We start from the raw sequence: 13707 nt of genomic DNA, 5'->3' as shown, positions 1-13707 counted from the left end.
AATGGGGTAGGCATTACCAATATAGAAAGCAGAATTGTCTTCACTGGCAAAATCATCAAGGTAGGCAATGCCTAGAGGCTGAATAGGAGTTTCCCCAATTCCACGAAGAAGGTTCCCCAGGAAAACATAAACCCACATGGAAGAGCTGGCATCAATTTCACATTCTTGAAAGGAAAGCAAACAAGAGAAGTGAAATTAGATCAGTATCAAAGTTAAATACTTATTTTGCATTTCTACAAGCTGTCCTAAAATTGGATTAGGATGTAATAATGAAATTTTCAACAGGCTTAATTTGATAGGAGTCTAAGCAAGACTGGAAAATATTTTCTCCTCAATATTTTAGGCAATGTAAATCCCCCAGAGGTTTTGATAAAAGGACTCTTTTGTTTCTTGTTTCTGATGCCTTGTTTCTTATTTTCTCTTCTCTTTTTATTTTATATTTATACTGTGTACTTTGAATTCCTATGCTCCAATAACATTCACTATCTTGTCTGGGGAAAAAACACAAAATTTTGAACAAAGGCATTTCTCGCCTTAATCTTTAAACTTTTCTATTTTTCAACAGAAATCCCTTGTAATTTTATTGCTGACCAAGTTTTATCTGAAATTTAAATTTTTATATGGATGATACTTCAACTTTGGACAGCATTACAATCGTTTGTTAGTGAATAACCATTTTTAGGGATCAGGTTTAGGAAACAAAGTCACATAAAAATTTAAAACTCTATATACTTTAGTAGTATAACTATTTAGTAGTATAACTATACTTTTGGCAGTATTCTTAGACATTCAAAGCTAACTATATTAAAATGCTTTTATAGAAGTCATGTCTTGATATAATCATGTCAAGCTGGAGAATTACCCCCACATCACAAGTGAAATATATTTTGAAGAGTTTGATCACTTTAATAAAAGTGATAATGTTATCTATCTCTGACAATCACCACTTGTGAGTGCTCCCTTTCTGCCAGGCACTGGGCTAAGTGGTTTGCAGGCATTTTTAAATTATTTCCTCCTAATAATCATATGAGGTAGGAGTTATTTACACTTATTAGTAGCCCTTAAGTAAAATTTGAAAGTAAAATATAGGTTATTTGGAACTGGGATGAATCCTTTTGGGTAGATGAATCAGACTGTGTAACAGACAAGACTATTGTGTAGTCATGTTCCTTCTAATTCTGCCTCTTCTAGAAATGTAGCCAAGTGACCACGCATTTTTCACTTATCTTTTCTAGATTTCCATTTCACTCCCCAAAATATAACGGGAATTCCTTTTCCAAAAAATTGATTCTAATGTCAATTCTACCCCTGACATTTGTGTGATCCCAAGATCACACAAGGGTAGGGAAATCTTGTAGACAGGTGAAGATAGCTTAGATCTGTGTTTTCCAATATGGTAACTACACAACACATGTGGCTACTGAATAGTAAATTAATTAAAGTTACATAAAAGTAAAAATTCAGTCCTCAGTCACACTAGCTATATTACAGAAGTCAACAGTCACATGTGCTAGTGGCTGCTGTATTAGACAGCATAGATATAGAACATTTCCACTGTTGCAGAGTTTTTTTGGACATCTCAGCTCTCCAGTGTAGTGGGAATGGGGGTTGTAGGTGGAGCATTTTTGACAAGAGTCCTATTATCACCCTACTATAATTTTTAGGATAAACTTTGTGTCCACTATATCTGATGTTTATACAGATCTATGACTTTAAGGGAGCAGGACCTCATTTAAAGCAAAGAAAAAGATTGTGGGTCTTATGCTGTATACCTGTCTAAAACCTGTCTCTACATTAAAAACATTTTTAAATTTTATTTATTTATCTATTTATTTATTTATTTATTTATTTATTTATTTATTTATTATTTATTTATTTATTGAGAGAGAGAGAGAGAGAAAGAGAGAGAGAGAGAGAGAAAGGGGATGGAGAGGGAGGATCCCAAGCAGGCTCCGTGCTATCACTGCAAAGCCTAACCTGGGGCTCGATCCCATGACCATGAGATCATGACCTGAACGGAGATCAAGAGTTGGATGCTTAACTGACTGAGGTACCCAGGCGCCCCACATTAAAAAATTTTTAATTCCCACCTCTAGATGCTATGTTTCTCTTCTTAACACTAAAGGTTTAAATATTTCGTGATTAGCTGTATTGCCATCTACATCCTATCTTTCCCGTCAAAAACAAAATATCTTCAATAACTGTACATTATGTGGAAGTGAAAGTCCAAACCCTCCTTTCACACTCTTCTCTTCTTCCAGGGGGCTTTTCTTCTTCTTTTCATACAGCAGGATGGGGTACACTTGTTACATGTTCACATCTTCCCTACCTCCCTGCCTCATATTTCTATTAATCCTCTGGCCCTTCCCTTCATCCAGACCTCTGGAGTTCATTGCTCAGGAAAAAAGACATCTCAAAAGAAAGCACTGATGATGATATTAGGGGAAAGAAAAGGTTTTATGGTATAGATAAAAGATTTGCATGACTAGCAGGTATAGAAAAGAGGAGCTTCCACACTGCCTATACAGCAATCTGTAGGCTAGGAGCAGGGAGTGCGGTGGGAGTGGTGAGGAGGAAGCCTCGAGCATGTCAATGCTCAAGGGCAGTGGAGACAGGGCATTTGAGCTCATCCCGGAGACATAGCAAACACCTCAGGGGAGATTTGTGGATCCCCTAGCAGGAAGAACCTGGGCCACCATGGTAGAGCCAGGGAGGTAGCAAAACCCAAAAGACAAGATGCCTACATATGTAGAACAGTATGGCTAAGTGTCCTGCTTTTGGCTCCTCAAAAGCTTTCTAAGAGATGATTTCCATGTTCCCAAGGGTGCTCACACAAAGCATTGCTATGCAATGTGCATCAGCCATATGGAATTCTAGACATCCTGACAAAATTCCTTGCATCCTGTGTTGTGTGGAAAACAATTATTCCCAAGTTTCCAAGACTGTCACATCTGCATCAGGAAGAGCTTCTGTGCTAAAAAAGGACATAAAGGTAGACATGGGATGGCCCTAAAGTGACATGTATGACCAAATATTGTGGCCAGAGGGATTTTAAATACCTAAGTTGACAAGGGACCAATAACACCAAGAGGCCCCTCCCACAACTTCCCTCTTTGCTATTATGTAAGCTCCCTAGAATATAAGCAACCCCTGGGGAAAAAGGTAAGGTTAGGGACAAATTGAATGAGATTCAATTTATCCCATTCTGATGGAAAGGGGCTGAACACAGAAGTTAAATTGAGATCTGGGGAAGAATATATTTCTTTCATATCTGAACACTGGACTGAGATTAATATGTGCTAAACTAGTTTTATCCTAATTCATGGCCCACCTTATTTGGAACCATGGGAAGCTTTTCCCAGTCGCCAGCAATTAATGCTTTTTCCATATTTTCTTCAGATCTCATCATATACTGCTTTATATTCTAGGAATTTTTATGGCCCTATAGTATCTCAATTTAAGTAGTAAAGCTTTTAAAAGAAAAACATCACATAAATTTTTTGCCCATACTAAAGCAATATAAAGTCTTTATAAAAAGCTATCTTAGTCAAGTAAACAAAATCATCTTACCATCACTTCTTTTGGATTGTGATTTTTCTATAATTGAGATAGGTAATTGATTGTCTGACTCCAGGAGACATGGAGAGATGCTCAGAGTGGAATTAGAGAAAGGAGAATACTTTTCATATCTGTACCTGTAAAAAAGAATGTTTTCTTCACTACAGACTCATTTAACATCATACTAAAAATATTAAATGTACACTACATGACTTATTATGGAACCTGTTTGAGTTTGCAACTACCCTTGAGTCTGAATCACTAAACCAAACCAGCATTTAACAGCAGATGTCCTGAAGAGATAACCAGAAAGTCTCATTTACAGGTATTACACCATATCTCAACCAGTTAGTGTAGTAAAAGAAAATAAAAGTAAGAATTATTCATAAGGGTTCATTTTAATGTAAAAATAATGACTATAAATCACCTATTCCCCTGGTGAAAAAATATCCAATGTTTGATAAAATCATGACTATCTCCAAGTCAGAGGAAAAGCAATAATTTAAAAACTATGGTATTGCATGCTATATTTAGAGTTGTAAATTTAGTAGAACAACTGCATTGCTGATTCTAGAGAATCGATGATGATGTGTGGGTTTTTTTTTTAACTTTTTAAATTCCAGGGGCGCCTGAGAGGCTCAGTCGGTTGAGCGTCCAACTTTGGCTCAGGTCATGATCTCGTGGTTCATGTGTTCAAGCCCTGCGTCGGGCTCTGTGCTCACAGCTCAGAGCCTGGAGCATGCTTCAGATTCTGTGTCCCCCTGTCTATCTGCCCCACCCCTGCTTGTGCTCTCTTTTTCAAAAATGAATAAACATAAAAAAATTAACAAAAACTTTTAAAATTCAAGTTAGTTAACATCTAGTGTAATATTAGTTACAGGTATACGATATAGTGACTCAACACTTCCATACAATACCTGATGCTTATCATGACAAGTGCACTCCTTAATCCCAATCACCTATTTAACTCATTCCCCTACCCACCTCCTTTCTGGTATCTATCGGTTTGTTCTCAATAGTTAAGAGTCTGTTTCTTGGCCTCTCTCTCTCTCCTCTTTTGCTCATCTGTTTTACTTTTTAAATTCCATGTGAATGAAAGCATGTGGTATTTCTTTGAGTTATTTCACTTAGCATAATATTCTCTAGCTCCATCCATGTCATTGTAAATGGCAAGATTTCATTCTTTATGACTGAAAAATATTACACCAAAAATATATGTCATATATATTATATAATATTATGTAATAATAACATATGGCACTTATTCCTTATCCATCTGTCAACAGACACTTGGGCTGTTTCCTTAATTTGGCTATTATGGATAATGTTATGAACATCAGGGTGCATGTATCCTTTAACATAAGTATTTTTGTATTCTTTGGGTAAATACCTAGTGGCGCAACTGCTGGATCATAAGGTAGTTCTCTTTTTAACTTTTTGAGGAAACTTCAGACAGTTTTCCACAGTGGCTGCACTACTTTGCACTGCCACCAACAGTGCAAGAGGGTTCCCTTTCTCCACATCCTTGCCAACACCTGTTGTTTCTTGGGTTGTTGATTTTAGCCATTGTGACAGGTGTGAGGTGATATCTCACTGTAGTTTTGATTTGCATTTCCCTGATAATAAGTGGTATTAAGCATCTTTTCATAAGACTATTGGTCATCCAGATGTCTTCTTTGGGAAAATGTCTCTTCATGTCTTTTTTATTGGATTTTTAAATTTTTAATTGGATTATTGATTTTGGAGTGTTGAGTTTTATAGGTTCTTTAGAGATTTTAGGTACTAACCCTTTATCAGATATGTCATTTGCAAATATCTTTTTCCATCCTATAGGCTGCCTTTTAATTTTGTTGATTGATTCCTTCACTGTGCAGAAGCTTTTTATTTTGCTGAAATATTAATAGTTTATTTTTGCTTTTGTTTCCCTTGCTTCAAGAGACATATCTAGAAACAAGTTGGTACTTTTTAAAAAATGTCTATTTATTTTTGAGAGAGAGAGAGCAGGGGAGGGGCAGAGAGAGAAGGAGTCACAGAATCTGAAGCAGGCTACAGGCTTTGAGCTGTCAGCGCAGACCCCGATTCAGGGCTTGACGTCAGGAAAGGTAAGACAATGACCTGAGCCAAAGTCGGATGCTTACCCGACTGAGCCACCCAGGTGTCCCAGAACTTGGTACTTCTGATGCCAAATTGTTTACTGCTTGGGTTCTCCTCTAGGATTTTTCTGGTTTAAGGTCTCACATTTAGGTTTTTAATCCATTTTGACTTTTGGGTATGGTGTGAGAAAGTGGTCTGGTTTCTTTCTTTTGCATATTGCTGTCCAGTTTTCCCAACACCATTTATTGAAGAGACTTTTTTTCCCATTGGATATTCTTTCCTTCTTTGTCAAAGATTGGTTGACCATATAGTTGTGGGTTCACTTATGGGTTTTCTATTCTGCTTCATTGACCTATGTGTCTGTTTTTGTGCTAGTTCCATACTGTCATAATTGCTACAGCTTTGCAATATAACATGAAGCCCAGAACTGTGATTCCTCCAGCTTTGCTTTTTCAAGATGGTTTTCGATATTTGGAGTCTTTTGTGGTTCCATACAAATTTTAGGATTCTTTGTTCTAGCTCTGTGAAAACTGCTGTTGGTATTTTGATAAAGATTGCATTAAATCTGCAGATTGTTTTGGGTAATATAGACATTCCAATCGATGAGCATGGAATGTCTATTTCTTTGTGTCATCTTCAATTTCTTTCCTGAGTTTTATAGTTTTTAGAGTACAGATCTCTTTGTTTAGGTTTATTCCTAGGTATCTTATTGGGTTTGATGTAGTTGTAAATGGGACTGATTCCTTAATTTCTCTTTCCGTTGCTTCTTCATTGGTGTATAGAAATGCAAAATATTTCTGTACATTGATTTTGTTTCCTGTGACTTTGGTGAATTTATCAGTTCTCACAGGTTTGTTTTTTTTTTTTTTTTTTGGTGGAGTCTTTCAGATTATATAGAGTATCATGTCACCAGCAGATAGTGAAAATTTGACTTCTTCCCTGCTGATTTGGATACCTTTTCTTTTTGTTGCCTGATTGCTGTGGCTAGGAGTTCCAGTATCATATTGAATAAAACTGGTGACAGAGGACATTCCTTTTTTGTTCCTGACCATAGAGGAAAAGCTCTCAATTTTTTCCCATTGAGGATATTAGCTGTGCGTTTTTCACATATGGCCTTTATTATGTTGAGGTTTGTTCCCTCCAAATCTACTTTGTTGAAAAAACATTTTTATGAATAGATTTGTACTTTTTCAAATGCTTTTTTTGCATCTATTGTAATAATCATATGGCTCTTATCCTTCCTTTTATTAATGTGGTATATCACATTTATTGATTTATGAATATTGATTTATGAATATTGAACCACCTTTGACCCTACTTCATCGTGGTGAATGATTTTTTTAATGTATTGTTGGATTTGGTTTGCTAGTATTTTCTTGAGAACTTTTGTATCTATGTACATGAGGTATTGGTCTATAGTTCTCTTTATTAGTGGAGTCTTTATCTGGTTTTGGTATCAGGGTAATGTTGGTCTCATAGAGTGAATTTGGAAGTTTCCCTTCCTTTTCTGTTTTTTGGAATAGTTTGAGAAGAATAGATATTAGCTCTTCTTTAAATGTTTGGTAGAACTCCCCTGTGAAGGCATCTGGACTTTTGTTTTGGGGGAGGTTTTTGATTACTGATTCAATATCTTTGCTGATTATAGGTCTATTCAAGTTTTCTATTTCTTCCGGTTTCAGTTTTGGTAGTTTATATGTTTCTAGGAATTTATCCATTTCTTCTAGGTTGTCCAATTTGTTGGCATATAGTTTTTATAATATTCTCTTATAATTTTTATATTTCTATGGTGTTATTTGTTATTTATCTTCTCGCATTTGTGATTATTTGGGATCTTTCTCTTTTTGATAAGTCTGGCTAGAGGTTTATCAATTTTATTAATATTTTCAAAGAAACAGTTCCTGTTTTCATTGATCTGGTTCTATTGTTTGTTGTTTTGTTTTGTTTTGTTTTTGTTTTTGTTTTTCTTTAGTTTCTGTATCATTTATTTCTGCTCTAATATTTATTTCCCTCCTTCTGATGGCTTTAGATTTCATTTGTTGTTCTTTTTTCTAGCTTTAGGTATAAGGTTAGGTTGTTGAGATTTTTCTTGCTTCTTGAAGTAGGTCTGTATCACTATATACTTCCCTCTTAGAATAGCTTTTGCTGCGGGGTGCCTGGGTGGCTTAGTCGGTTAAGCATCTGACTTTGGCTCATGTCATGATTTCACATGTCATGATCTCACAGTTCATGAGTTTGAGTCTAGCTTCGGGTTCTGTGCAGACAGCTCAGAGCCTAGAGCCTGCTTCAGATTCTGTGTCTCCCTCACTCTCTGCTCCTTCCCCACTTGCGCTCTGTTTCTCTCTCAAATATAAACAAACATTAAAAAAATTAAAAAAATGTTTTGCTGCATCCAAAGGTTTTGGACGATCATGTTTTCATTTTCATTTTTTCCATGTATTTTTATTTCTTTTTTAGTTTCCTGGTTGACTCATTCATTGTTTACTAGCATGTTGTTTAACCTTCATGTATTTGTGGTCTTTTCAAATTTTCTCTAGTGGTTGGCTTTTACTTTCATAGTGTTATGGTCAGAAAAGGTGCATGGTATGATTTTAATCCTTTGTACTTGTTGAGGTCTGACTTGTGACCTAATATGAGATCTATTCTGGAGAATGTCCCATGTGCACTTGAAAATAATGTGTATTCTGCTCTTTTAGGATGAGATGTTCTGAATATGTCTAAGTCCATCTGGTTCAGCGTGTCATTCAAAGTCACTTTTTCCTTGTTGATTTTCTGCTTAGATGATCTGCCCATTGATGTAAGTGGGGTGTTAAAGTTCCTTACTCTTATTGTATTATTATCAATTAGTTCCTTTATTTTTGTTTTATTTATTTTATATATTTGGGTGCTCCAATGTTGGTTGCATAAATACTTAACAATTGTTAGATCTTGTTGGATTGTCCCCTTTATTATGAGACAGTGCCCTTCTTTGTGTCTTGTTACAGTCTTTGTTTTAAAGTCCAGTTCGTCGGATATAAGTATTGCTACTCTGGCTTTTGACTTGTATGTCAAATCCATTTGCATGTTAAATGTTTCTCCATCCCTTCACTTTCAATCTGCAGGTGTCTTTAGGTCTAAAATGAGTCTCTTGTAGGCAGCACACAGATAGGTCTTGTGTTTTTTTTTTTTTTTTTTATACATTCTGACACCCTATGTCTCTTATTGGTTAGTCCATTTATATTCAGAGTAATTATTGATAGATATGTATTCACTGCCATTTTATTATTTGTTTTGTCATTGTTTCTGCAGATTTTTCTGATCTTGTCTTTGTCACATTTGGTCTCTCCTTTGCACTCAAGGAGTCCCCATTAATATTTCTTGCAGGGCTGGTTTAGTGGTCACAAACTCCTTTAGTTTTCGTTTGTCTGGGAAACTCTTTATCTCTCCTTCTATTCTGAATGATAACCTTGCTGAACAGAGTATTCTTGGTTGCAGTCTTCCCCATTCCAGCACTTTGAATATATCATGCTGCTCCCTTCTAGCTTGCCAAGTTTCTGTTGAGCAATTTGCAACTAGCCTTACGGGGTCTTCCTGTATAAGGACTTATTTTGACATTCTGCCTTTAGTTTCTTTATCACTATATTTTGCAAATTTAATTACAATATGTCTGATTGTTGGCCTGCTTTTGTTGATTTTGATGGGAGTTCTCTGTGCCTCCTGGATCCGGATGTCTGTTTCCTTCCCTAGGTTTCAGCTATTATTTTCCTCAAATTTTCTGCACCCTTTTCTCTCTCTTCTTCTAGGACTCCTACAATATGAATGTTTTTACATTTGATGGAGTTACTGAGTTCCCTATATCTATTCTCGTGTTCCATAATTCTTTCTCTCTTTTGTTTAGTCTCATTATTTTCCATTATTTTGCTTTCTAGGTCACTAATTCATTCCTCGGCTTCTTCCAGAATGCTGATTATTTCATCAAGCCTGTTTCCAATCTTGTTTATCGCACTCTTCATTTTTTTCAACTCTGTTATCTCTGTAGTAAGGGTCTCACTGATTTCTTCTATTGTCATTGTCTATCAAGTGTGTTACTTAAAACTGTTTCACCTAGATCTCTGGCTATGGCCTTATCTTGTGCTCTCATTTGGGATGAATTCCTCCATCTTTGCATTTTGCCTAAGTCTCTGCCTTCTTCTCTGTGTTAGAAAAGCCAACTATGTCTCCAGTGCCTGAAAGTAATGACTTTATGAAGAGGTCATGAAGTGTCCAGGGCCTGGTGCTTCAGGGGGTGTCTCAGGTATGTGCTGCATGCGCTTTGCTGTTTTGTTTTAGCTGATCTATCCTTCAGGCCGGTTGTCCTCAGAGGCTTTTGTTGTCTGCTGCGGGCAGTGTTTGCTCCCTGGCCTGAATGTGGTGAGTTTTAATTAGATGTGCTTGGTTTGGTCATGAAATGAGACATGATACCACTTCCACCAGAGCCAAGGCCCTGGAGAACTCTGGTTGGGAGACATGGTATGGGCAGAGGTTTATGCTCATCTTCAGAGGATGGAGCCTGCTGCACCGGAACTGATGGAAGCTTGACAGAGAAGAGCAGTCCTGCCAGAGCACAGGGGTGTGGGGCTTGGTATAAGCAAGTTAGGAAGTTAGTGTTGGTGCTGTGCTGCTTCCAGCAGATGGCTCTGTGCTTATGCTGAGGAACAGTGGGGAAGGGGAATGGTACCAGCTCCTTTGTTCCAAGAGGCATCTCTGTGAATGCGATCTCTCTGGAATATGCTCCAAGGTAACCAAGAAGAGCAAGTAATCTCACCCCTGTGTGCTTCAGGTCCTCTTCAGATTGCTGTCTCCATGCTGTATGCCCCTGGCTTGTTTGTCAGCCTTCTCTCCAGGAGCAGCACAGTGCCCTCTGGGCTCTATCCGCCAGGTCTGCTGACCTTTAAACTCTAAACTTTATGCCCCGCTGGTTGCAAAAACAGATGAAGTTCAACCTCTCTTGTTTTCCAAGTCAGTAACTTTGGAGAAACTTTCTCCTTGTGCATTTCCCTGTGTGCTCTTCTCTCTCGTGCCCTTCTCTGTGACCACAGCACCCTCCCTTCTGCAGCACCTGTGACCTATTTCTCCCCTATACCAAATCTGCATTTCCTACCTTCTTCGATGTGGCCTCTTCTCTCTCATTAGCTGTGGAGTTTGTTCTGTCAGTCTTCAAGTTGGTTTCTGGGGTATTTAGGAGGATTTGATAGTAGCTGTGTTCATGGGATGAGGTGAGCCTAGGGTCTGCCTATTTTGCTGCCATATTCCTCTCCCCTGATATAAGGGGATTTTGAACTGTTTATCTGGATGGTATCACTTTTCTCTAGAGTTTATTGTTAGGGCTCGAAGTTATTTCTAATGCCATTCTTTCCTCTGATGTATGGTTACAATGGCAGCTGGATTGAAGAGCCAAGGCTGAATGGAAACACTGTGATAATTCTATCTTCAGTTCCCCAGCCATGCTCCCTCTCAAATTATCCTTCATGAGACAATTTCTCTGTCCACTGCACTCTCCAAAAAGAGGTACCTGATAAAAGGACATCACAACATTATCTTTTTCTCAACGTCATCATGGTTCTCTTTTTGTTCAGGTACCATATGACTAAAGACTAGGAATCAGAGTAATGTATTTATAATATTAGTAATAACAACCTACTCAGCCATGTAAGTAAAACATGTATTGAGGTATTAAAATACATAGACTAATAGATGGGTCACCTTATATCAGTTTTGCATAATCTATACCTCGCTAGGTCCATGAACCTTACAGAAAAAGTAACAACATTTTTGTATGTATGTTAGTATTTAAGGAAAGAAGTTAAGAGTTGTTGTTACTTTTATCATATGGTTCTCTGGCCAAAATAGTTTAAAAACCACTTAATGAGGATAACTATTTGTCGATTCTCAGCTACCCAAGAGAACATTCAGCATTAAAATCATGATAAATATAATTTTCTTTAATAATTCCAGAGGTACCATGGACTGTTATAGTGCCTTAGAGCTCTTAAAATTAATGTCAATCATGATTATGTAGAATTTTTAAAATTTTAAATTATTTGAGCTTTCCTAATTCATTCTATCAAAATGAAACTGTTTAGCATAACAATTATTTAGATTTTGAATAAATGTAATTTATGCAAGTGTCTCCTTTGCCACTAATTACTAGATATGACACTCTAGAAAAATCAATTAAACTTTTCAAATTTCAATATTTTTGGTGGTAAAGTAGGGGTATCCATGTAGTCTGTACAATTTAGGTTCTGTTGGATAAGGAGACATAGAAGTAATTTCACAGGGGACCAGTGGTTTAAATGCTTTTAAACCAGGGATTTTAGTTCCTGACCTGGATTCAGACTCTGAAACAATCTTGATTCAGAGACATGAAGTTCTATAGTAGCCATCTAAATAGTCTTTCTACTCCCACATTTCCCTCACCAGAGTTATTTTTCCAAGCAGGAGTCTGCATGGCCCTTAAAAAATGTAAGTGAGATCATGCCATTCTGCTCAAAGCTCTCCACCAGCTTCCCATCTCATCCCAAGAAGAAGCTGAAGTTGCAATTGTGTGCAACCTTACTATTCAAGGTGAAGTCTGCAGACCAACAGCATCAGCTGAATCTCAAACCGTACCGAAGAACTACTAAACCAGAATCTTTATTCTACCAAGAGCTTCAGGTGACACAAATGTCCACCAAAGTTTGAGAAACAACCTTGACAGCCTCTGCTATACCCCCTTACATTTTCCACTTGCTTGTCCTACTTCAGCCACACAGGCCTCCCTGCTGTTTACCCACATGCCAGATTCCCTCCTGCTGCAGGAACTTTATATTCATTATTCAATCAGCACAGAAGCTTTCTTCCCCAGGTGTCTGCATGGCTCTCTCCTTCATCTCTTTCAGTCTTTCCCAAGGGTCATCATATGGGTGAGCCATCCCCTCATAACCCTACTTTAAACTGCAACCCTTCCTCCCCGCAACATACTCCTTATGTGTCTTCAGAAGGTTATTTTTCTATATAGCACTTAACATTATCTGGAATACTGTATCATTATTTATTTCTTTATTATCTGTCTCCTCCTCATAAGATCCAAGAGAACAGAGATTTTTTTGTCTCTACTCTATCTGCATTACCTAGAAAAACCACCAGTATATATTTTTTAAATTCATGATTCAGGTGAGCTCACACACATAAAGCTAAACACAGTCTGTTCATGGTAGCCCCTCAATAATTGATATCCATGATCAGTGTTATGTTTTGCTGGAAATCAAAAGTATTTCTGCTAGGCAGAAGAGTACAGTGGTCTCTTGGAGATCAAAAATGACATTTGGACAATTGTCCAAATAATACTGTGAAAAGTTAAAAAGAAGTTATTATAATAACCCTTAGTAGATAGTAAACTTCATGGGTAAAAATTGTGCACATATATTTTTGTTTAATTTCATTTTGTTTTTTTCTCACTGAAGTAGCCCCATTACATGGCACAGTACCAGGCCAATGCAGACACTAAATAATAAATAAACAAATATGACTTTAAACATACAAAAAAGTAGTGTCTAATAATTTGTCTTTGACCCTTTGGCAACCTTTGATAACCCTAGCCTGGCTGCCTGGCTGGTCTTTTTCTGATTTTCTTTTACTAGAAAAAAGAAAAATCTTTTACTAGAAAATTTTACTTCTTTTACTGGAAAACTTCAAATACTAGTAAAGTCAACATTCACTTGGCATCTAAAATTTGCAATTATGTAAGAACCTAGGCATTCATGTGTGAACTCCCTCTTTTGCTTGACTGCTAAAATATTCTACTCAAATTACTAAGATCCCTGTGGAAATGCTTTGTTGCTATTTACCACTTTTGTGATCTTGAGGTTTTGGCTTTTGATTAAGGGGAAATAGAATGTTTTATATTTGTCACTAACTTGAAGTGACAAAATTATTAATCTGAAGACAACCCATTACTTGTCTCTGGTTAAAACCAGGTGGCTTAATGATCTAAGAAGGTCTCATAACAATACGTAACAATAATGACACAGTTACTAGATACATGAGGAAACTTAGTAA

The 13707-nt window shown here is 37.0% G+C and overlaps 1 protein-coding gene across 11 annotated transcripts in view; it reads right to left on the bottom strand.

The window, feature by feature from the left end:
• The window catches only part of SLCO1C1 (solute carrier organic anion transporter family member 1C1), a 76279-nt gene that overhangs the window by 31736 nt on the left and 30836 nt on the right, over positions 1–13707 (bottom strand). For 9 of the 11 annotated variants that reach the window (XM_045061482.1, XM_045061479.1, XM_045061481.1 and 6 more), the window contains 2 exons: positions 3571–3695; positions 18–164 (listed from right to left, as the gene is read on the bottom strand). In XM_045061482.1, coding sequence (XP_044917417.1) covers positions 18–164; positions 3571–3695 — 272 coding nt within the window. Of the gene's footprint in view, positions 1–17; positions 165–3570; positions 3696–10768; positions 11180–13707 lie in introns of all 11 variants that reach the window. The other 2 variants (XM_019834641.2, XM_045061483.1) reach the window with 2 other exon arrangements.

Source organism: Felis catus, chromosome B4, assembly GCF_018350175.1.
Source record: "Felis catus isolate Fca126 chromosome B4, F.catus_Fca126_mat1.0, whole genome shotgun sequence".
NCBI classification, from domain to species: Eukaryota; Metazoa; Chordata; class Mammalia; order Carnivora; family Felidae; genus Felis; species Felis catus.
This window is presented reverse-complemented; position numbering and strand designations above follow the sequence as displayed.